At 34.4% G+C, this 22,240-nt stretch overlaps 4 protein-coding genes across 4 annotated transcripts; 1 reads left to right on the plus strand and 3 right to left on the minus strand.

Moving 5' to 3' along the window:
* Positions 1–2,683: 2,683 nt before the first annotated feature.
* On the plus strand, positions 2,684–3,094 carry LOC120175193 (2-hydroxyisoflavanone dehydratase-like). Its single transcript, XM_039181875.1, has one exon. The coding sequence runs from the start codon at positions 2,684–2,686 to the stop codon at positions 3,092–3,094; it is 411 nt and encodes a 136-aa protein (XP_039037806.1).
* A 17-nt stretch (positions 3,095–3,111) lies between these two features.
* Positions 3,112–4,723, minus strand: LOC120175030 (ARM REPEAT PROTEIN INTERACTING WITH ABF2-like). Its single transcript, XM_039181733.1, has 7 exons — positions 4,588–4,723; positions 4,273–4,336; positions 4,084–4,163; positions 3,911–3,975; positions 3,703–3,820; positions 3,483–3,607; positions 3,112–3,396 (listed from the first exon to the last, which is right to left on the minus strand). Exons 1-7 carry the CDS (start codon positions 4,618–4,620, stop codon positions 3,303–3,305), a joined length of 579 nt encoding a protein of 192 aa, XP_039037664.1. The 5' UTR covers positions 4,621–4,723; the 3' UTR covers positions 3,112–3,302.
* A 7,486-nt stretch (positions 4,724–12,209) lies between these two features.
* Positions 12,210–12,800, minus strand: LOC120175194. The gene has a single exon (XM_039181876.1). It carries the CDS (start codon positions 12,798–12,800, stop codon positions 12,210–12,212), a length of 591 nt encoding a protein of 196 aa, XP_039037807.1.
* A 4,086-nt stretch (positions 12,801–16,886) lies between these two features.
* LOC120175083 (vacuole membrane protein KMS1-like) lies at positions 16,887–21,222 on the minus strand. The gene is made up of 8 exons (XM_039181786.1): positions 20,917–21,222; positions 19,663–19,874; positions 19,191–19,269; positions 18,702–19,001; positions 18,161–18,318; positions 17,879–17,995; positions 17,524–17,700; positions 16,887–17,408 (listed from the first exon to the last, which is right to left on the minus strand). The coding sequence occupies exons 1-8, from the start codon at positions 20,969–20,971 to the stop codon at positions 17,244–17,246; spliced, it is 1,263 nt and encodes a 420-aa protein (XP_039037717.1). The 5' UTR covers positions 20,972–21,222; the 3' UTR covers positions 16,887–17,243.
* Positions 21,223–22,240: the final 1,018 nt, after the last annotated feature.

Genomic DNA, 22,240 nt, shown 5'->3' on the forward strand with positions numbered 1-22,240 from the left:
CGAAAATCTACAAACATCACTAATAATAATACCATTTATAAAAAAAAAGTCAAAAAAATATTATTATTATACTATGTAAATGGGGACAAAAGGACAGAGAGGTGACCGTGAAAGAGCACCACTGTCCCAAAGATAGAAAGTTGGGTAACGGACAGACAATGAAGGATAACTGCTACAAAGAAAAGTTGGATAAGATTTTAGAATAATATTTTTTAATGTTAAAAAGTGAATTTTTTAAAATTTCAAAGATGATAAATTTATAAAAATTTAAGAATTAAATTAAAATATTAATTAAATATGAAAAAGATAAAATATATAAAAATTTAAAATTTTCAAGAGATTAAATTCTTTCATCTATCCTTGATTATGATATATTTGGAAAAAAAAAAGCAATGTTGCCTAACAAAATTCTTTATTTTGTGTTATAATTAGGGGTCAAGCGAGTCGATTGTGAGTTGTGCAATATTCAATTCGTGTTCGTTAAAAAAATTTGTTATTCGACTTGTTGCTTGTTAAACTTAATGAAAATTTTATTTTATTTTTTTAACAATAAGTAAAATTTACTAATACTAGATAGAACTTAATATAAACATAAATTAATAATTTTAACAAAAAATTATCAAAAGGTTGTATTGAAACAAATTCAAAGTCTAAACACCAAAATAACAATCTATAAATGCATTAAAACAATAATTAATGTTTGATTTTTTGGTGTAGTAAAATAATAATTATTAAATTTTATATTTTTAATTATTTATTAAAAAAACTAATAGATTAATAATTTATATTTTTTTATTATCTATAAGTAAATTAATAATTTTTAAAATGGAATATTTTTTTAAGATAACTATTAAGAAGTTATAAAAAGATTAACTAGTTGCTTGCGAATTTTATCGACTCGTTAAAGCCTCGAATCGAGTTAACCAAATCAAGTTTTTATCCAGTTTTAACTAAATCGAATTAGTGTTGCTCACGAGTTGCTCAAGTCGTTAACTCATGAAAGTTTAGTGATTTGCAGTATGAAGACATGGAAGTGTGCATGTCTTCTACGTTGATCCCTTCATTTGGGCATGAAAAAGGGCACCGCTTGAGCGTCTCTTCTACACTTTGTTCATTTGGTACAAAAAATGGAAAATGAAGACGTATGGCTTTCCATTCCTATTTACTCACAATGTTGTGTTCGAGTAAAGTATTTATCGATGTGCTCTATTCTTTCTTTAGCACTTGATTTTTTATTCGTAGATTATTAATTGTCTAAAAATATAATGAAAGAAAAAAAATAACAAAATGATTCACTCTTTTTTTAACAAGAGAAAAGACAACTTATTGTTTAAATATAGATGTTATGTTTTAGTGTGGTTAAAACAAATACTAAAAAAATTACTCGTAATTGTTTAAGTGTGTTTTTCATTTTGTAAGAGATTTGGCTCAAATATAATAGAGACGGTGAGGTGTTTGGGGGAAAATGAAAATTAGAAAATTGTTTAGGTAAATTAGATATAGGTTCATTGTTCATGAACCTATTTGATGCTTTAACAGTAGTTTAGGGTAAAATAAAATATTGACCTTTTTGTTAATCTTGCATGCCATCAATTAACGGGGACGACGATAGAGAGACCATTTGTTACAAATCGATAACATTAGTGATCGATTTGTTACTTTTGAAACTTCGCTGGAAAAATCGAATATTTACTAAAACATTAGTGATCAATGGTGTACTTTACCCTTAAAATAATTATAAATGAATGTTAAAGTGAGTATTAATTTTTAGGGTAAATTACACCATTTTCACTTAATTTTACTCTCTCTCATATTTTACTTATTGTACTTTTAGTTTTTTTAATATACTCATTGAAATTTCAAATTATTCATACTTAGATCACTCTCAATTATTTTATTATTATTTTTTGTATAAAGTAGTATTTTTTATTTAAAATATAAAATAAAAATAGAAGGTGACCCTCAACTATTCACCGATGTTGAATGCCACCTTTGACTATCGTGGATGGTGGTCGTTAGGTCCCAAATTTAATAGGTCGTTAGGTCCCAAATTTAATAGGTCATTTCGCCTCGACACCGGTGAGTCCGAATATGACCATTTTTTTGGAACTTGCTCCGTATTCCACAAATTAGAGATCGGAAATGAGGAAGTCGAAATGTTTCAGTTGAGATTCACTGGTTTTTGGATATTTTCCATAAATCTCGACTGAACATGAAATTTGGGACCAAACGACCACCATCTACGACGGTCAACAGTGGCGTCTAGCACCAACGGATGACATCCTTCTATTTTTATTTTATATTTTAATTATTTTCATGTTAAATAATAAAAATGTCATGTCATATGAAAATAATAATAAAATAATTCATACTGATAAAAAATATGAGCAATTCAAAAATTCAATGAATAAATTAAAAAAATTGAAAGTCTAATGAATAAAATAGTAGAGATAGTAAAGTTCCATGAGGAATGATGTAGTTTACCCTAGTTTTTAAATCGGTATATTTAAGAAAATAAGCCGATTTTCCATGCATATTATCGATGTGTACATTCTAAAACCATAACAAATGTGTTGATTTGGTATAATTTTTCTTAAACATAATTCTTTTACGTAAAGTATTCAAAAAATCAATTGAGCTGAGTTAATTAAGTTTTTATTTGAAATTAGTGATTAATTAATCCATGGCGGCGGCTTTTGCTTCAGTTCAGCTTTCTGTTTCCTCGAAACCAAGTTCACGAACCGCTTGTCTTGTTATCTCGATCGAGTACAGGCTAGCCCCTGAGCACCCTCTCCCCATTGCTTATGACGGTTGCTGGACTGCTCTACAATGGGTGGTATCTCCTAATTCCAATGGCGCTTCCAACAAGGAGCCTTGGTTATCCACTTGCGCCGATTTCGATCGAGTTTACGTCGGCGGTGTCAGTGCCGGTGCCAACCTTACTCATAACACACTGATGAGAGCTGGATCAGACGCTTTACATGGTGGTGTTAAAATCAAGGGAGCTTTTCTGGCACGCCCTTACTTCTGGGGTTCAAACCCGGTAGGGTCCGAGAGTAAGAATATGGAAGAAACCGAGAACCGACTCCGATAGCACTTTCCATACATTTATATCTACTACCCAACACGACTCCAAACATCTACAGACAACGAATCAAAGAAGAAACTAATACTTTTTGCTCTACATGAAAATGATTATGAGCCACGCCACGAGTAATCAATCGGGCTCCAAATCGATAAGATCTGCTACTTTCTGTGCAACATACCTGGTTAGAGATCAGGAGTTAAAAGAGACCGGCCTTCTATAGCCGCAGTTTATGCGTGTTAGGTCTTGTAAGTGCTTTAGCAAAGTAATCACGGATCTGGGGAACTATCCGCTGGACTAGATGAAAGTTCCTGCAACGCAAGGCGATGCTCGACTTAAGTACATACAGTTAAGTTCCTAAAGAAGAGCAGGGTCATGGAAAATCTTAAGTACATACCCAGGTCTTGCACTCAATTCATCGAAATGTTCCGAGATAAATAAGATGCAAGTGTGCCTCAACGATATGGCATGAAAAGCTTCAGACAGCTCATACATGCCAAAAACATTTTCAAGCAATATATCCTTCAATAAAAACATAGCAATGATCAGATGCCAATCCCAGATTTTAGGGGCATAGAAAGGATTCAGAATATATACAGATAACCTCTTCGGCTCACCTGTGCAATGGTATATTCGCAAAGTCGCTTAAGCCCCTCCAAAAGATATTGATCAGCTGCTCTGAGCAGATCTTGTGCGATATCCAATGTAACATCTACAGATCCAGTATATATGAATCTGTACAATGATGTAAAAAGAACTATGCTAAAAAAGAATACAATGATGAAATCCGATGTATATACACTGGGATCAAATAATTTGTAATACCTCATCATCAACTTGAAAACCTCCCACTTAATGTTCGGAATTTCAATATCCCTTGCATCTTTTTCCTGCAATACAGGCCAAGAGGAATTTTTAAAAGAATCTCATGTAGCTTGACAACATCATCCCTGTCCACTAGCGAGAACTATAGGTTTAAGTTTAAAGCCAATAACCACCCGATAACCACCATCAAACATAGCACGAAATGCATCTGAAGAAGCAAGAAGGCAGATTCTGTGAGCATAGAATCGTCTACCTGCATGAGAAGAGATAAAGGATCTTAGTTGCAACAAGAGCTCTATTTTGACGTAACCAATTATTTTCCATAGCAAGTATCAGAGCCTTAGATAAGCAAATCATATAACCTTCAACTAGGAAGGTAACATCGGATAAGGTGGCGTTGTTCACGTATTGCTCCCCCAAATAGACCTTTCAAAAAAAAAAAGTTGTATATTATAACAGGAACTTGAATAGAACTTCCATACATATGAACTATTCTCCTCCTTATAAACCAATTATGAGAAATTGAGAAGGTCGTAGATCTACCCTTGCAATTTGAAACAACTAGACTTGCAATAACAATGGAACAGTATATGGCCAGGCATAACACCGATTTCTCGGAATGATATTCATTCAGGCAATGGAAATGAATGATGCTCGAACCAATTTTACAAACTCACTTGTGGTGTTGGAGAAGGGGGAGCTGCATCCATAGGAGAAAGTGTCGTAGCTTTGTTGGATAACTTGTACAGAGCTGCAGCACCATCAAGTTGCTGTTTAGCGTTTGCAGAACCAAGAAGACCAAGAAGCAGTTTAAGTGCTGCATGAAAACAGAGAACAATCAGCCTCTAAAATCAACAAAACATTTGCGCTCCATTTATGCAGTTTGCTACTTTAAATTGCACCAAACACAGAATATGACTGATTTAGAGTAACTGGGAAACGGTAAAGAAAATGACCGTTATTGTCAATGAATATAGTTCTATGGTCATCAGGGGAACAAAGATGAGCTAGAGCTAAAGCCACTCCTCTTTGGACTGGCTTCTCTGCAACACGCATGAGATACAGCAAATGGTTCAAAACCTAAAAAAGATAAATAAATCAAATGAGACCTAAATCATAAAGTGCATTGAACAGCCAGACATTTCATCAGTCCAAATTTATTAAGATATAAAAGGCAAAGGGTAGTTATAGGTATGGTTGAGTAAGGGATTATTCGAATATATCAAATTCAGTGCTTAGGCACTTTAAATGCTAGTTGGATGTTGTGTCGGTGCTAAGTGACCCAAGAACATCCCAAGTACTCTAGAGGAGTATACTAGCTGGGAGAGGTTCCGATGCTATGTGACCCAGACTTAGACCGAAGTATAAAGAGACGCTAATGCTATGTGACCCAGGTCTCGCCTAAGGTTCCTTAGTAAGCAAAAAGGGGTGTAAGTTTCGTGATGCTGAGTGATCTTAAGCTACACCATGATGTTTACTTTTATTGTTGTGATAGTGTATGCAAATGTTCATAACCATACTTGTAGCATGCTCAAATGTTGGATGCATGTAGTATAGTAGGGTTATTTGTGTGACACTGAGCTTGTAAGATCAGCGTATGGAATGTGTTTTCGTGCACAGGTTCTTAGGTGCCATTCAAGGAGCTCATCGCCAAATTTGGGATTTTCAGACTTGATCATCTTGCAGAGTACGTCTCGAGTATTATAGTGGGATTGTACTGTCATAGACCCTTATTATTTATTTGAGTCGTAAACTCTATTTTACACCTATATATTTTTGGAAGAAACTGTTGTTGGGAGCCCCCCCATTTTTGAACATTTATATTTTGGTAACCATATTTTTATATTGGTATTTATATTTCGCTTGAATGTCAAAACTAGGTTAAATATTTTCAAAAAAAAAAATGGTTAACCACTTAGGTGGTTTTGTGTGACATTCCAATCCTTTGGATTTTGGGTCGAGTCAAGATTAGGGTGTTATATTTAGTGGTATTAGATGACGATGTTGACTATTCTTCTTTCTTAGAAAATTGTAGGATATGGAAGACGACTCCGCTCATAGTTAGGAGGGCTATGATGAAAGTTGTGCCTCTCTAGTTGGAGACACGGGAGACGAGTTCGTTCCTGACTCTAAGGATTTGGGCATCCCGGAGGAGGCATGCATAGACGAGGCTACTGTATTTAGAGACCTAATATAGGCACTGAGGCACATCGTGAGGGCTATCCATAGGACACTTGTTGCACCCACTCCATCTGTTCCACCCTTAATAGCCCCTCAATAGTCCCATGTTGAGAGACTTCGTTGTTATAAGACTACTGACTTCTTGGGTTTTGGAGATTATGACCCTATGGCCACCGACCAGTGGCTTAAAGTGCATCCTCGGCTTACTGGAAAATGATACGATATACTGATAGAAGACGTGAAGTTGGCTCCAGAGCCTGAGTGACCAAATTGGGAGTGTTTTGTGAAAGCCCCTCAATAGTCCCATGTTGAGAGACTTCGTTGTTATAAGACTACTGACTTCTTGGGTTTTGGAGATTATGACCCTATGGCCACCGACCAGTGGCTTAAAGTGCATCCTCGGCTTACTGGAAAATGATACGATATACTGATAGAAGACCGTGAAGTTGGCTCCAGAGCCTGAGTGACCAAATTGGGAGTTGTTTCTGTGAAAGTTCAGGCATACATACATCAGCGAGACCTACACTGATGACCTGAGGGACCGATTCTTACACCTAACCCAGGGTAGTTACTTCATTTACGAGTATGAGAGTGACTTCTTGCTCTTGAGCCACTATGCGTCAGAGTTGGTTACTGTAGAAGAGCACTATTGTAGGAGGTTCAGGGAAGGCCTCTATATAAACATCATCTCTCACCTATCAGTCGATCCACTCAGAATCTTTTCTGAGTTGACCCACTAGGCAAAGGAAATTGAGTGAGCTATGAGCAGAAGGAACAACTTGTATAGTGACACCTTGGGGCAGGCCGACGAGCCCCAAACATTGCCGAATCATCCTAGGCTTTGGGTAAAAGGTTCAGAGACTCTCGTGGGTCATAGAGACCTTCACCTTCTTAGGCCTAGAGGTTGGAATAGGGATATGTCTGCATCTAGGGATCAGAGGGCCATAGGAGGCCACTAGCTTCAGTATATGTAGCGAGCATCAGTGGTTCAGCCAAGATCATACAGCCCCCGACTTGTAGGAACTATGGTAGGAGCACTCAGTGGAGTGCCATAGAGATTCTAGGGCATGCAATGGATGTAGATCATTCAAGCACCTTATCAGAGACTACCCCGAGGCAGGTGATAACCTCATAAAAATAATATAATTTAATATCTTTTTACTTAGGTTATTGAATGTCTAAAAGTCATTTTCATAGCATTTAAAATCATTTATTTGCATTTAGGTCATATAGTTGCATGTTGTGGAAAGGTTTTGTTGCAGCGTAAATTTATTGATAAAATTGATGTTGTTGAAGGGAAAGGTCTTGTGGTTGTGGTGTTGTGCAGGTAAAGAGAGTGGCCAAGGAGAAAAGTTTCGCTGTAGCATTCTGGAGCAAAAGAGAGAAAATTTTACTGCGACAAAACTTTATGTAACACCCCTAACCCGTACCTGACCAGGATGCGAATCCAAGGTGTCATATTAACTTTCAAAACAATTGTTCTTAAAAAAATGTATATAACATTGAAACTCTAAACTGTTTTTAGTGGTGAAACCCTTATAATAAAACTTCTATTAAAATTTCAAAAATGAAAATATATCTTTCAATAATTTACATAATTATAAAAGTGTAAGCATACAAAATATATCAGAGCATTACAATTTAAAGTTCGTAATACATGCAAACAATTTACAAATAACAAGAAAACCTACGCTTTAATTTGTTCTGATATGATCTTTGTAATAGTATAATATCCTCGCCTATCTTCAATCATCTGCTTTCTTCAAACCTATGTGTGAAACAATCACACGCTAAGTCATTGACTTAGTGAGGCAAATACTAGTATAATAAGACATTATAAAATCCTTTCTTATTCATCTCATAGAGAAACATTTTGTAATGAATTAAAGTTATAATTCATAAATATATATGCTTTTAAACATTGTTCTATTTCTATTACTTTGCTTTTAATAGCCCAATGCATACTATTGAGAACTCTAGGTATTTGAGTACATTGAGGTTGTGTACTAATGCAGTCACCACTGCTCACATAATTTGCACCGAAGTGCCACATATTTTTCCCGAATGACCACATAAGATTGTCCCGAAGGACCACATAGTTTTGTCCCGAATGACCACATAGTTTTGTCCCGAAGGACCACATAGAACCCTCGACTCTTGGCATGCCAACTATACCTCTAATTCTCATACATATACATTGGACTTTTTAACCACATAATTATTTATCATTTCCTTATTCAGAGTGTCTTGCTCACATAAGCACTTTCACATCAAGCATTTTTGTATAAGCATATATCACATATCACAATATCATAATCATGTACATATAAAAATCAAAACATGGTTTAAGAGTTATAACTTGAATAAAACATTGTAAATAAAATATTGCATGAAAGAAATAAAATGGTTTTCGATTGAAAACTCTGAGGTTGGCTTATCGCAAGCCACCCTCGAATCTAATATAAATCAAATGAGTTGCACTCACCTTTGTTCACTAAAGTCCTAGACAAAATCCTTTTATCTTTTGCTAAATCACTTTGGTATAACGCTTTGACCGAAATGCTTCCTATCCAAATCTACACATAAGTATATCCAATATCAATACATCTTTACATTAGCGTATAACCAAATTAGTATTTACAAAAACGAAACTAAAACTCTCATTTAAATTTTCGACGCACTAGTATCGGTACCCTTACTGCAGTACCGATACAACTCTTCTATGGAAACGATACCCTCTTCGGTATCGATACCATTTTGGTATTCTGGAATTTCATTCTAAACAATAGTATAGATACCTTACTCCTGGTATCGATACCCCACTTCAGTATCGATACTAATTCAATCAGTACTGATATTGTTCATCAGGTTCATATGTTATTTTTTTAATTTACCCTTATAGTATTGGTATTATTCTTCCAGTATCGATACCCTTATCTAGATTTCCCTTATTTTACTTCTAATTTTACCCCTAATTTGCCTAAATCCCAAACTTTTAACCTCATTCATACTCTCAAACTCATCATCCTTAATCATAGTTAACATATATCTCTAATTTCCTTTATAATACCTAAAATTTCTCCTTAGAACCCTAGAACTAAAGATCACACCAAAACTTCAAGCATGATCTTAATCCTTTCTAATACTTCTAATCTCTTAATTATACCCTTGACAAGTCAAATTTATCAATAGAAATCCAAATACCAAACCATATCAACAAATCCCTTAGAGACCCATTTTACAAATTCATCATTAATTCACTTATCTTTTAGTTTTAATCAACCTAAAGCTTTCCTTAAGCTTATATATCACATAAGTCTTCAAAACCAAACCAAAATTTGAAGAAACAATCAGCTTGAAATTAACTTACCTTTTAATGGAGTCTCACGAGAAGATAAGGATAAGAAACCAAGCTTCCAAATATATCTTTCTTACTCACTTCCCTATTTTAAATATCTCAATTAAAATGAATTTTAAATTCATTTATAGCCAAAAGACCTATTTTCCCTTTCACTCTTCCATCTTTGCTAATAAACCCTAAACAAAAATTCCACACTCAATCATTGAGCTTTTCAACTTATTCCAATTAAACCATAAAATTTTAAATTTCTTACATTTTGGTCACTGGCCCAATATTTGGGTTATTACACTTTACAACAAATTTGGGCACATAAAAGGACAAAATAGCGAAAATATCTAGCTGCCAGCTATCCAAGGCTCACGTGAATGCACTGCCCTGCTAATATTTTTTGGACCACCTGTCAGATTGCCTCATATTCATGTGTAGGGTATGATTCTTAGGGTATAAAGGGAATTTTTTGGCGCAAAACCCTAGAAAATTCCCACTATAAATACCTAAGGATACCCTACATTTTAAAGAACTTTTAAGGGAATGACTTAAGCAAGAAGGTGACATATCACCATTTCTTCATCTTCTTCCTTTTCCCTTATTTTTTCGTGGTGTCCTCCATAGCCGAGCTTCAAAGGGGTAGCAGTTAGGACCTTAAGAGAGGCTAGCTCACTAAAGAGGTTCAAGGCAGTGGTCCTAAGCTTCACAGCAGCAACTGATTTGGGAGTTTTCTTCTCTTTGTGCTTTTATTTCTTCATTTTAAATGGGTTTATACTTAAGGATGATAATGAATGAACTTAGCCCTACCATGAACTAATTTATTTGGTGTTGGGTTTGCTTGGAATGATTTTTATTTTGTATTAATGAATGGTTAAGGTATTTTTATGTTTAAATGGTGTTTTACTCATTGTTTATATTTTAAATGTTTAGTCTTGTAGGAGCTTTTGAGAGATTGCCATTTTTTAAGTACAAATGTCTAATATCGAGAGAGTTAGGTTATATCTACATGAGCAAAGGAACTAAACTAGGATGGTTAGGTTCTAATCTGCCTTAGAGATAAGGAAAGGTTTCATTCGACTAAAAGGGATAAGACATATTCGATAAGCTAGTTTTGCCGTTCATGCTGAGATGTATTTCCGTAGCATTAGTTTTATCAGGTTCCTTACTAGAGATAGCTTACGAGCATTGTTAGTAAATCCTTTCAGGTAGCATAGACATATGATATTAAGACCATTATAGACATAGAATAAACTTTCGCTATAGAAAATCCAGCCAATTACCCCTATAGAAGCTTGATTGTATGAGGTTGTCAACTCTTATTTCATTCTCCAAAGTTCAATTTTAAATTCTTGCTACAACATTATTTTTCTGTTACTTCAACACTTCACTTAATTTTCTGCCACAACAATATTTCACTATCCACTTTATCACTTCCTTAAAACTTTCGCCAAAGCTATACTTTTTCACATGTTCATAACATTTTTGCCACAACCAAACTTTATTCAATTGTCTATACCATCATATATATATATATATATATATATATATATACTTAGTGACACCCTTTTTTCTATAACATCTTTTAAAATCCCTCCAATCCATGTGGAGACGATACTCACTCACTACTATATTACTTGATCGACTGTGCATTCTTGCACACATTTTGCGTTCAATTATAGCACCCACAGCGCACATCAAGTTTATGGCTCCATTGTCGAGGATTAGCAATTGATACTTTGACAAAAAATACTTTAGGTACTTAAATAAAAGAATGATATAATTTAGACACTTATTTGTAATATAAGCCTTAAATTTTATCAAACTACTGCAAAATAATCATTAACTTTTATCGAACTGTTACAAAAATGGTGATTATATTTATCAAATTGTTACAAAATAGTAATTACATTTATGGAACTTTTATACTTATTGTAACATTATAGTGACAATTTTGTAATTTTCCAATAAATTTATTGATCATTTTGTAACTATTGAAAATTCAATAACCAAAATGATCATTTTAGCATAGTTTAGTGACCTTTGGTGTACTTTACTCTTTCTATGTTGTAATCATATTTAAGGTGGTTGTCAGTTATGAACTTCAACACTTTAATAAATTGTGTTATATAATATTTAACACATTTAATAGAATTACCATCGTGTACGTAATTTTTTTTACTAATTTGGGTGAGTATAAGTAGTATCTGTTCAAAAATAACTCTCAATCATTTGATATTGAACGTTCATCCCTTAACATTCTTAATGTTCGAACCCGAGACTTCAAAGAATAACAATAATTCATTTACCACCGAAATCACTTAGTATGTGTGGATATGTATTTGTTATGGCAAAAAGAGTCCTCTCTGTCTAGTTCTTTTAAAATTTTAGATGGCATTTACCTGTCAGTCAAGGTTCATTTGCTGTTAGCCCCGTTCATCAGGCTTTTCTTTTTCCCCTCTTTGGCTGATCTTTCAGGGTAGGACCCTGAGAATTCATAAAACTCTGCTCTGCATCTTTGCATGTGGTTGTTCTGTAAAATGACTGCTCATTTTGCTAGCTGATAATAGATTGGTGCCTGATGAAAGTGAAACCATGTTGGAAAAAAACAAAGAGTAAATACCAGTCAACATTTACATTGTAAATTGTAAGACATCTGAGCTTCCATCCATCATAGAAGAAAAAGAGCAGAAAATTTTTAAAAAAACAAATGTAACATATTGGAGAAGAAGCCTAGATTTTCAGATCAAACTCAACTCAACTCGGCTATGGCTATCTTCCTTTCTTAAGAGGAAACAGAGGAGACAGTGCACTGCTTTTGACTTGTGTACAAATGGGGACATTAATCATTGGCCTGATTCTTATGCTTGCTGATCTTGTTCTTTCCAACCCTTTCTTTATCCTCTTCACATGCTTGTTATCTCTATTCCGAGACTCTTGTTTCCCTTCTTCAGCTGCAGCTATGTCGGCCAGCGAGCTCGAAGGCGACGACAACGACGAAGCCCGTTGCTTCTTCAGCCTCAGCAACTCCTTCCACAACACGGTGCATTTCGGTGGCCTCGGAGACGGGTCGTCGTCGACGAACCAACTCATGCTACTACTCCTCCTCTCATCCTTGTTTATAACCTCTTCCACCTTCACCACCTCATCATCATCATCTTCTTCCTCTTCTTCGTCTTCGGTCTTTCTAAGGCTGATTTGTTTGAGCTTCTCGGAATGCTGTATTTGCCAAAAGGGGAGCAGCTTCCCTTCGAAGAAGAGCTCGTCGGCCATCAACATGGCGTGGCTGCTCCCTTTGCTTGAAAGGAACTCGAAGTCTGCTACTCTCGCCTTATCTTTCTCCTTCTCTGCCTCCCTTTGCATGGGATTTGTGATTTACAGAGGTGGAAGGAAAATGCACTTTATGAATAACTCAATGTTTAATTAGGGTTAATAGCACCGGATGTCCCCAAACTATCGGCTGAATTCCAAATTGATCCCTAAATGGCAAAATGCCCCAACAGAATCCTTAAACTAAAGCATTATTTATTCCTTTGATTTAATCGTCGGCTTTGGACTTAATCGAAATATGCTCTAGTTCGAATGTTCAATTCCATTTGACTCATCTTAAGCATGTGATCACATGACTGTAAATTTCATTCCATGTGATGGTTATCTCACTGACCAATGTACCCCTTCAAATAGCTTGACCCATTTGGTATACTTGGTAAAAATCCCTTTCACCCAAGGGTATTTTCGGCATCGAAAAAATAATTGACAGATGTTAAATATGATCATGTCCAGCTACTGAAAAGCTTGTTCCAAGATTTACACACCTTAAAACAAACAACCTATACTTAACATGTGGTTTATAATCTAAATTAAGGTTAACTACTTGATTCTTGTTGTACGATCATCAAAAGAAAATACTTAAATCATATTAGAATTTAAAATTTTCAAAGTGTACGATCTATATGATACTTTTTCGGTCTATCCCCACTCGAACGAATAGTGTTTAAAAGTATGAGAGGGTTAATTATTGGAGTTAGGGATAAAGAGGACAAGGTCAAAGGACAAGAATTTAGGGTGTGTTTGGTTCATAGAATGTAATATTACCGGCGGGAATAGGATTACCGGGAATGTTGCATTTTTGTGATTGGTTCGTTTAGCAGGAATGTAAGATTACAATATTTAGTTAAAGGAATAAAAGATTATTGGAATGTATATTTTACCAAATTGTCCTTATTATATATTTGTTTTTTTTAACAAGTTGAATTCTACTATAATTAATTTATATATTTTCTTTAAAAAATTTAAATTCGTAAAATTTATATAATTTTTTTTACAAAATTGAAAAGATAAATAGGTTTAAGGAAAGGGTAAAATTTTATTTTAACCCCTAAACTTCATATAAAATTCTAATTATGACTTTTTTTGTAAATCTAAAATAGTTTAAGGATAAATTTGTAATTTAACCTTCATAGAATTTTTTTTATTAAATGACAGAAGAATGATATTTTTGAAAAAAAATAAGGGCATTTTAGTCCAAAATACCGAGAATGTAACAATACCTAAAATAAGAGGGAAATCACATTTCCGGTAATAAGCCCCCAAAATACCACTGTTGGGAATAAATGATTATCAGGAGTTAGGAATGTTTGCAATCCAAACGGGGGAATGACATTTCATTCCCCTGGTAATCCAAGATTACCTGAACCAAACGCCCCTTAAGGTGTGGGAGATAATTACCTCTTAGGTCCTTATTAGTTTTAATAATGTTCTCACCCCTCGTCCCCTCCTTCATCAGACTATTTACTAAGCTGTCTAAATTTTAAAATTAGATTAATCACATTTTAATCCTCATTTTTTGTTTAAATACTTTTTAGGTACAAGTTAATTTTAAAAGTTATGCAATTTTATCCTACTTTTGTTCTTACTCTATATATCCTTTTCATCTACAAAATTCGAATCGTAAACTTATTCAACTATTAGTGAGCTGCTCATCATTGAGACATCATATTCATTTGTAGCTGGTGGTTTCTTTCAACTAAAGTCAAATATAAATATTAGGTAAATTAAACAAAATGGTCCAGGATACTATTTTATTATCTCGGTTGAATATTAAAAGTTACAAAATGTTCCTCTGATTATAGAATGTTTATTTATTAAGTCCCTCGACTATTAAAAGTTATAAAATGGTCATCCGACTATTCATTATGTTTCAAATTCGTCATTTTCTGTTAAAATTGGTGATTGTCTAAGTTGGACGTTAACATGATGACTGAGATATGATATTCGTTTGAGACTCTGAGACCATATTTTATCATATCACAGCCAACATGTTAACATTCAGCTGAGAATATCGTCAATTTTTTAACGGAAAATGATGTGTTTGGAACATAATGAATAGTCGGATGCTCATTTTATAACTTTTAATAGTCGAATGACTCAACAAAGCAACACTCTATAGTTGGAGGATCATTTTATAATTTTTTAATTATTGAGGAAGTTAATAAAATAATATTCTATAGTCGGGAGATCATTTGTATACCTTTCCCTTAGACCTTTAAATCAAAATCAGGATGATAAAAATATCTATTCGTTTGTATACAATACCCTAGGTGAGATAGCCATGAGAACACCATTTTTTTAATTAATCACTAGTGTTCGATCTATTGACCGACTAATCCAGATCGAGTATTGCAGAGGCGAGGGCGACCCTCCCAACCCAGTTTGCTCCATTCGTAAACGCCATGATTCGAACCCCTAACATTGCTTAAGAGACCTAGTACCTCATTCCACTAGACCAACTGGTTGTTGGTAAAACACCATTTATTTAATTAGTATTATTAATTATCTTTTTCAAAACAGTTGGTCATCAATTAGAGTTCCCTTTCAAAGCTACTAATTTCAGTTGTGCACGGTAAATTTGATAGTCAGACTTTAATGCGTGTGTCGATGGTGGGGTCATCATAATTTTTTTTTGTAGGCCGACATGCTAGATAAATTTGATAGTCAGACTTTGAATTTTGTTATGACGCATCACATGAATCTATCTGAGATCTTATCAATGCACTGTAATTTATCAGAAATCTATGTTTAGAAGATATACTGTCAGATGACTTGTCTCTAAAGGTATTACAAAACTTTAATTTCAAGTCAATTTGATATAAGGTCAAGGATCACTCCGTCGATCTCCACAAAGGTTTCGCGATCTTCGTAGTAGTTATGGTGTGTACGTTCGTGTTGGCCTTCGCGTGGTCATGGGGTCCTCTCGGTTGGCTGATCCCTAGTGAAACATTTCCGCTTGAGACCCGATCGGCGGGGCAGAGTGTGACGTTTTGTGTCAACTTGCTCAGGCTTTCCTATCAATGCTTTGCCATTTCAAGTATGGGATGTTCTTGTTCTTCTCCGGATGGGTCGCGTTCATGTCGATCTTTATGTTGTTCCTGATCCTGGAGACGAAGAACATCCCGATCGAGGAGATGACGGAGAGGGTGTGGAAGCAGCACTGGTTTTGGAAGAGGTTCATGAATGATGATGAATATGATGGAGAAAGACGTTACCAAAGGTGATTTTGCAAAGAAAAATGGGCATGCTAATGCTTTCGACCCAACCTCACAGTTGTAAGTTGGACATGATTCTAAGCAGATAGAAAATACACATATTTGTATCCTATTGACCGACTAATTCGGATCGGGTCTTGTAGAGACGAGGGCGACCCTCCCAACCCAGTTTGCTCCATTCGTAAACGTCAGGATTTGAACCCCTCTTTAATTTATATACTATAATAAATATCTTCGATTTGTCTATAATTTTTTATATAAATTTATTATGTGTTCCTTTGCTATTATTATTTGCATAACTCATAACCAATTAAAATAATTTTTTAAAATATTAAAATATTTCTTATATTTCTATAAATAGAATATTTTAGTTGAGAGGATTGGATAAATTTTCCTTTTTTATTTTTAATAATATATATGTTAAATATTAATTACTATTTTTAAAAATAATTGGCCGGATCAAGGTTCTCCTTTGATCCCATGATGTTCCGTCACTGCTCAAATTGATAGATAAAAAAATGTATTTTTTCCCAATTACTCAAGTTTTAATCTTAATTAATCTGGATTAACACATGTCGCACACATAATTTTATTAGTTAAGTCTTGTGACAGAGATTTTCCAAATACAAAAAGACTTGAACTCAAGATCTACTTAAACGATGTCAAGTTGTTTACCACTTAAACAAACTCTTTGATATAGATAAAATAATGTTAATTGGTGTTTAAACACAAATAAGTAATTAATAATTTATTTTTTTTGGATAAATTACTTGAATGACCACCCAATTATGGGATTGATGTCAATATGACCATCATTTTTAAAATTGAGTCAATATGACCACTTAACTATTTAATTGGTTTCAATATAACCACCTGCCGTTAACATTTAAGAAGGTGCAGCTTGAAATTGAAGGGTCAAAGAATTATGAGATTTCAAATTTCCCAGAATCAAGCAAACAGTACTTTAAGAATGGGAGAAAAACAGTCCAAAACAATGGTTTAAACTAAACCCCCCAGACCAGAGCATTACATAGGATAGGATATAAACTGGACCTATACCTTCTCTCCTCCGTGTTCCTATTCTTTGTCTATACAACATTCTAACAAGGGGAATAGCCAATTGCAGCTTGCAGGGGCTTTCTTTTTCAAGTTGCTTCAATGGTAATAACTTAAGAAAATAGTTCACCAGAAAAGAAAATTTGATTAAGAGACGGAGATGATTACACGGTTCAATGCAGCCGTTTCGTCCAAGATAACGCGGTCAATCTGAATCTGTTGAGGCACGCGAGTTATCGGCTGCCTGCTTGTCCAGCTGCTTTTTAAGATACCTCTGAGCAGTTGCATTAACAATCTTGACGAAGAAGTTGATGAGCATAAGCCACACAACAGTGTTCCAGATTGAAGTGAATGAAAAATCCCACTTCCCCTATGGCATCATTTTGCACAACGGAATTCCCGAGTTTGTTAAATTCGAGTCGGTCGTAACTCGGGGCTATAAAATGGACTGAATTGTTTATACTTGGTTTACGAGAGTGGAGTACCTTGATATTTGTAGGGAGAGGGCGTGCGGCCAAGTACTTGTCTTTGGCTGCATGAAGTTTTGCTGTGAGGGTGGGCAAGAAAGTATCGAATCCGGGTATAAAGCCAAGAATCCAGATCAATTCGTTCTCCATCCAATCAAGGAGTTGATTATTACAGACGGAGATAATGAAAATCATCTGCAGAAAAGGAATGAAATAAGAACTTATTAGATAAAATCATCTAATGATTCGAGAATTGAGACATTTTTTGGCCGATTCAGGGAATCAAAAGAAATCGATTCGGTTAGAGAAGAAAAATACTGAAGCAACTCGAGTTCTGCTTGCAGTGAAACAGCACAAAGAAGAAATCAAAAACCTGTATGTAAGTTTTAATAAATGCCTTCCCAATCAATGTTGAGAGAAAGAACTCCCAGAATGGAATTCCAAATTGTCCACACATGATGCCGGCAAGGTCGAATAAAGGATTGGGGACCTGAAACACAATTAAGTTGATCAGAAGGTTTACAAAATAACATTAACAGCAGAATAAAGACCGTATATAAACACACAATTAAGTGTCCTAGGTGTCATGATGACAAAAAACAGTAAAATCATAGTCATGGAGAAACAAAATTGCAGTGAAGAGAAAGGTGCCAACCGAGGCAAGAACTAAAATGGTAAAGAAGTTCAAGTGTTGGGAGTGCGATAACAGCCAGCCCTCGATCTTTTTCAGATGAGTAGCTATGACTCCAGATTTCTCACTCGAGGAAGCATCCAATTCTTCCATGGCGTCAAACTTTCTGCCAGACTCTCTAGCTGCATAAAGTAGAAGATCAACATCAGGTAAATATTTAAAATTATATAACAATCTTTAGTAGACAGTTAACTTTCGAATAAGACGACGGCCAAGGTTTTGAACTTCGTACAGAAAATTAATTACCAGTCAAAGCAGCATCAAAAGTAGAAAAAGGAGATTGAAGAATGAAATAATCATTTTAAATGGTGACCCATTTTTCTTAGAAAATAAAACCCGAAATCATCACATTATGAAAAATAGATATAGCCTAATGCATTATATACAGTATCAATGCCTATGAAAATCAGAGTGGGGCCTCTTCCAGAACTGCTGTAAACAATACTTCTGGTAAATCTTTTTTTTGTAACTAAAATATATCAAGTATAAAAGCCGGTAAACATACCAGCTCTTGAAATGAAGTACGGAGGAAGCTCTCCGAGTGCAGTCCCAATACCCCATAAGATAGCCTCAATCTGCACCTGAGGCAGTATGCTGCTAAGAGGAACCCTTGAACCATGTGATGTTGAAAACAATGGAGGCCCAAACTCTTCACAGGATTTATCCAGCCATGAAGGGCCTCTCTTCAACTGTATCGTATCATACGGAGCACTTTTCAGGTCCACTCGTCCACATTGCATTGCTTTTATGGTAAACAAGGCAATATGAGGACCCAAATATAGGACAAAAGTATGCAGACCAGAACCTGGAATAGGAAATTTGAAGTAAAGAAGTGACAAGTCAGATCAAGGCATATTTGACATCTGCTTAGTCAACCAGCTTTAGCCTATAATCATAGGCTGATATAACATCAATATTAAATTGGAAATTATCTCTAAATCATGTAATATTATTCATCAAGCATGCTCCTCCAGACTATCATAAATGTTCTTACCAAGACCAATTGAAGATGCAACACCAAGTGCTATCCACCATAGTCCAAACCGAACATAATGAGAAACTTCCTCGACATGCTGATGAAAAATGAAATGAAGATATCAACAGTTAAGTATTGTTCCTACTGATCAGGGTACAATAAATGATGAAAAAAAGAAAAAGAAATTATTTTAACTAAATAATGAGCACAAGATTATCATCGGCACCATGGAAAATAAAATGGTTAAGATATACGTATAGCTCATCAAGAAACAAAAAAGAACCAGCACAATCACCTCAACCCCCATAAAAATGAAAAGAAAAAAAAAGAATTAGTAAATGAGCAATTTGCATTTCACAATCACTAATTCTGAAAAAAGGTAAGACCCTTATAAACTACAAACAAAATTGCAAATATATGCTTTGCATCAACAGAAAAAATACGATAAAGACGGATAAAAAGACTAGGATAACCTAAAAATTTTACCTACCTTTTCATGAGGACCCTCAATGGTTACAAGCAAAATCCCAAGAACTGCTATTAGAGTGCTTGAAAGCATAAGCCAACCACCTTTTGCCAAAAGATACAGTGCTGATCGCTTAAAATATTGATAGACAGCCAGAACGAAAAACCTTAATGTTTTGAAGGGCTGTGTTGTCAATTTCAAATTTTCTAATTCTTGTTGATGACTCTCATGAATATCTACAGCAATTAACAAGACGATCAATGATGGGTTTACAAGAACTCCATAACTAAATCCTCTTTAAAAGGAACACAAAAATAAAGCTAATATCATTCAGCGTGACTGCATAAAAGAAACTTTCATGTCAACCTAAAAATATAATTCAATTATAGAGGGAAAAATGGCATTATACAACGAAAACAGCAAAAAATCTTGCACTGAGAACATGAAAATTTGCATTCTGGGAACATAAGCTCACATAAGCAAATGAGCTGATTAAAAGACACCATTCCACTTGCCAATGTTGAAAAATAACACTATAAACTCTATACAACATTGCCCTGGGTCTGTAACAATCTCCTTGAACACACACACACTCATTAAATCAAAACTTCAACAATTATGACCGAAAAATTGATCTATATATGTTATGTTGACAGTGTGCTAGCCCAATTAGAAAAGTTGAGTGAATCGAGCAATGTAAGCTTTCCACAAGAGGGAATAAACCCAACCTTGATTACCACACACATATATATAGAATCAACTGTAAAAGGAAATGTACAGAATGGTACACCTCATACCATCATACTTCGTGCGAAGCAAAACCGACCTAAGTTCCTAAAGTCCTGAAGCACAATCTCCAAGCATTTTATCATCAATCCCCACTTAGTTTTCCTCTATTTTCTTTTTCCCCTACATTTTTCTTGGAAAACCCCAAGTCCATATAACATAAAACTCCCAAAAGCACACAAATAACACCAGCAGAACCACCCCTCAAAATCGAAACTTTTCAATCACTCCACAAAGGAAGCTGCTATAAGATAAACCAAAACTTCTGCGATAAACATGGTTCGAGGAAAGTGTGAATCTACCTCAGATTGACACACACTAATAATCATAAACCAGCTAAAATTCATAATTAACCTAATTAATAAAGCAAGCAACTTGAATAAGTTCCCAAAATAAAATTTAAAGTGGAAAAAAAAAAACCCAATGAAATTAAAGGAAACGAAGAGTAGTTCTAACAAAAAGTTACTAAAAAACAAAAACAAAACCACTAGCCTTCGATCGACGATGCCATTTGTGGAGAAGAAGCAGCGCTTTTGCTTGAATCCATCACCAAACCGACATACTACAATGGGTTTTCGTTTTTGTTCAAATAAAAATGGAATTTTTCGTCGACATCCACCGGTTTTTCGAGATAAAAAAGGTGTGGTCCTGCGGAATAATCAGAGGGCTACAATCGAATTATTTGTAAAGGAATCGAGCATTACTTGTCTTAAATCACAACATTAACAACAGAGGTTGTGTTTTAGAAATGAAACAGCAGCAGATCCAGAGAAGATGAAAAGAGTGATTTTTGCTTCAATATCTCCTCTCTTATTTGAGCTTTCTTCGCTCTCAAATTATATATATATATATATTTTATTTTTTGCAAAAAAAAAGTGTGTATTTATTTTGTGATAAGTTTAAATAAAATTATATACTTTTAATTATTAAATTTTAAATAAAATTTTAATTAAAAAATCATTTTATAAATTTAAAGTAATTTAGGGATAAATTTCTTAATTTGTTCTTTCTTAATATATTTTTTTCTTGTCGAAACCCTAATTTTTTCCTACTTGCCTCGAACACGATGTCCCTTATTATTTATCGAGTCGAGTCATATATTATTATATGTTATTTTATATAATTTTATAAAAGTTCATACTCCAACATAAATTATACATTTTTTTTCTTGACAATATCATTAATAATAAGTTGGAATAAAGTCTTGGGTTTGGTATTACTTCCAAGTCAACAATTAAAGATGATTAATACATGAGGTTTTGAGGCATTGAAAACTTAGTTTTAAGTCTCATTATTATTTTATTTATTGTATAGTTCTTATTCTATATTTTATTTTAGTTTAAATTAGATTTTATGGATATTTTAGTTGTCAAATTTTTTTTATATTATAATGATTAGGGATGGGAATGGGACTCGAACTCGACGGGTTCCGACCGACCCAATCGGGTCGGTTTTTTTAAAAAAAATCATGTTCGGTCGGGTTTTTTAAAATGTGATGTTCGGGTCATGTTTGGGTCTAGGATGAAAAATACAACCCGACCCGATCCAAAAAATATATAATTTTTATATATTTAAGAATAATTACAATAATACCCCTCTATATATTATTTTTCCAATTAAGTCACTGTTTTTATTGAATAAAAACTAATATTTTATTATTATTTGGGTCGGGTTCGGGTCGGGTGAAATTTAACCCGACCCATGCCCCCTAATAATGATTAATTCTAGTCGTTATTATATAAATATTTATTATAATTATAGTCTTATACATACATTACACTGATTAATTTTGTTTATCTTATAGTTACACAAATAT

The sequence above is a fragment of the Hibiscus syriacus genome, unplaced genomic scaffold (assembly GCF_006381635.1).
Source record: "Hibiscus syriacus cultivar Baekdansim isolate YM2019G1 unplaced genomic scaffold, ASM638163v2 tig00112159_pilon, whole genome shotgun sequence".
Taxonomy (NCBI): Eukaryota; Viridiplantae; Streptophyta; class Magnoliopsida; order Malvales; family Malvaceae; genus Hibiscus; species Hibiscus syriacus.

What these genes read in the sequence shown, in the direction of transcription:
- LOC120175030 (XM_039181733.1), bottom strand. Translation starts at nt 4,620, where the DNA reads ATGGATGCAGCTCCCCCTTCTCCAACACCACAA. An exon ending in GCGAATATACCATTGCACAG is followed by an intron (nt 3,608 to 3,702) that starts GTGAGCCGAAGA and finishes TTTTTATTGAAG; the next exon opens with GATATATTGCTTGAAAATGT. An exon ending in GAATTGAGTGCAAGACCTGG is followed by an intron (nt 3,397 to 3,482) that starts GTATGTACTTAA and finishes CTTGCGTTGCAG; the next exon opens with GAACTTTCATCTAGTCCAGC.
- LOC120175194 (XM_039181876.1), bottom strand. Translation starts at nt 12,800, where the DNA reads ATGCAAAGGGAGGCAGAGAAGGAGAAAGATAAGGCGAGAGTAGCAGAC.
- LOC120175193 (XM_039181875.1), top strand. Translation starts at nt 2,684, where the DNA reads ATGGCGGCGGCTTTTGCTTCAGTTCAGCTTTCTGTTTCCTCGAAACCA.
- LOC120175083 (XM_039181786.1), bottom strand. Translation starts at nt 20,971, where the DNA reads ATGGATTCAAGCAAAAGCGCTGCTTCTTCTCCACAAATGGCATCGTCG. An exon ending in AATGGCATCGTCGATCGAAG is followed by an intron (nt 19,875 to 20,916) that starts GCTAGTGGTTTT and finishes TAATTGCTGTAG; the next exon opens with ATATTCATGAGAGTCATCAA. An exon ending in CTCTCCCTACAAATATCAAG is followed by an intron (nt 17,409 to 17,523) that starts GTACTCCACTCT and finishes ATGATGCCATAG; the next exon opens with GGGAAGTGGGATTTTTCATT.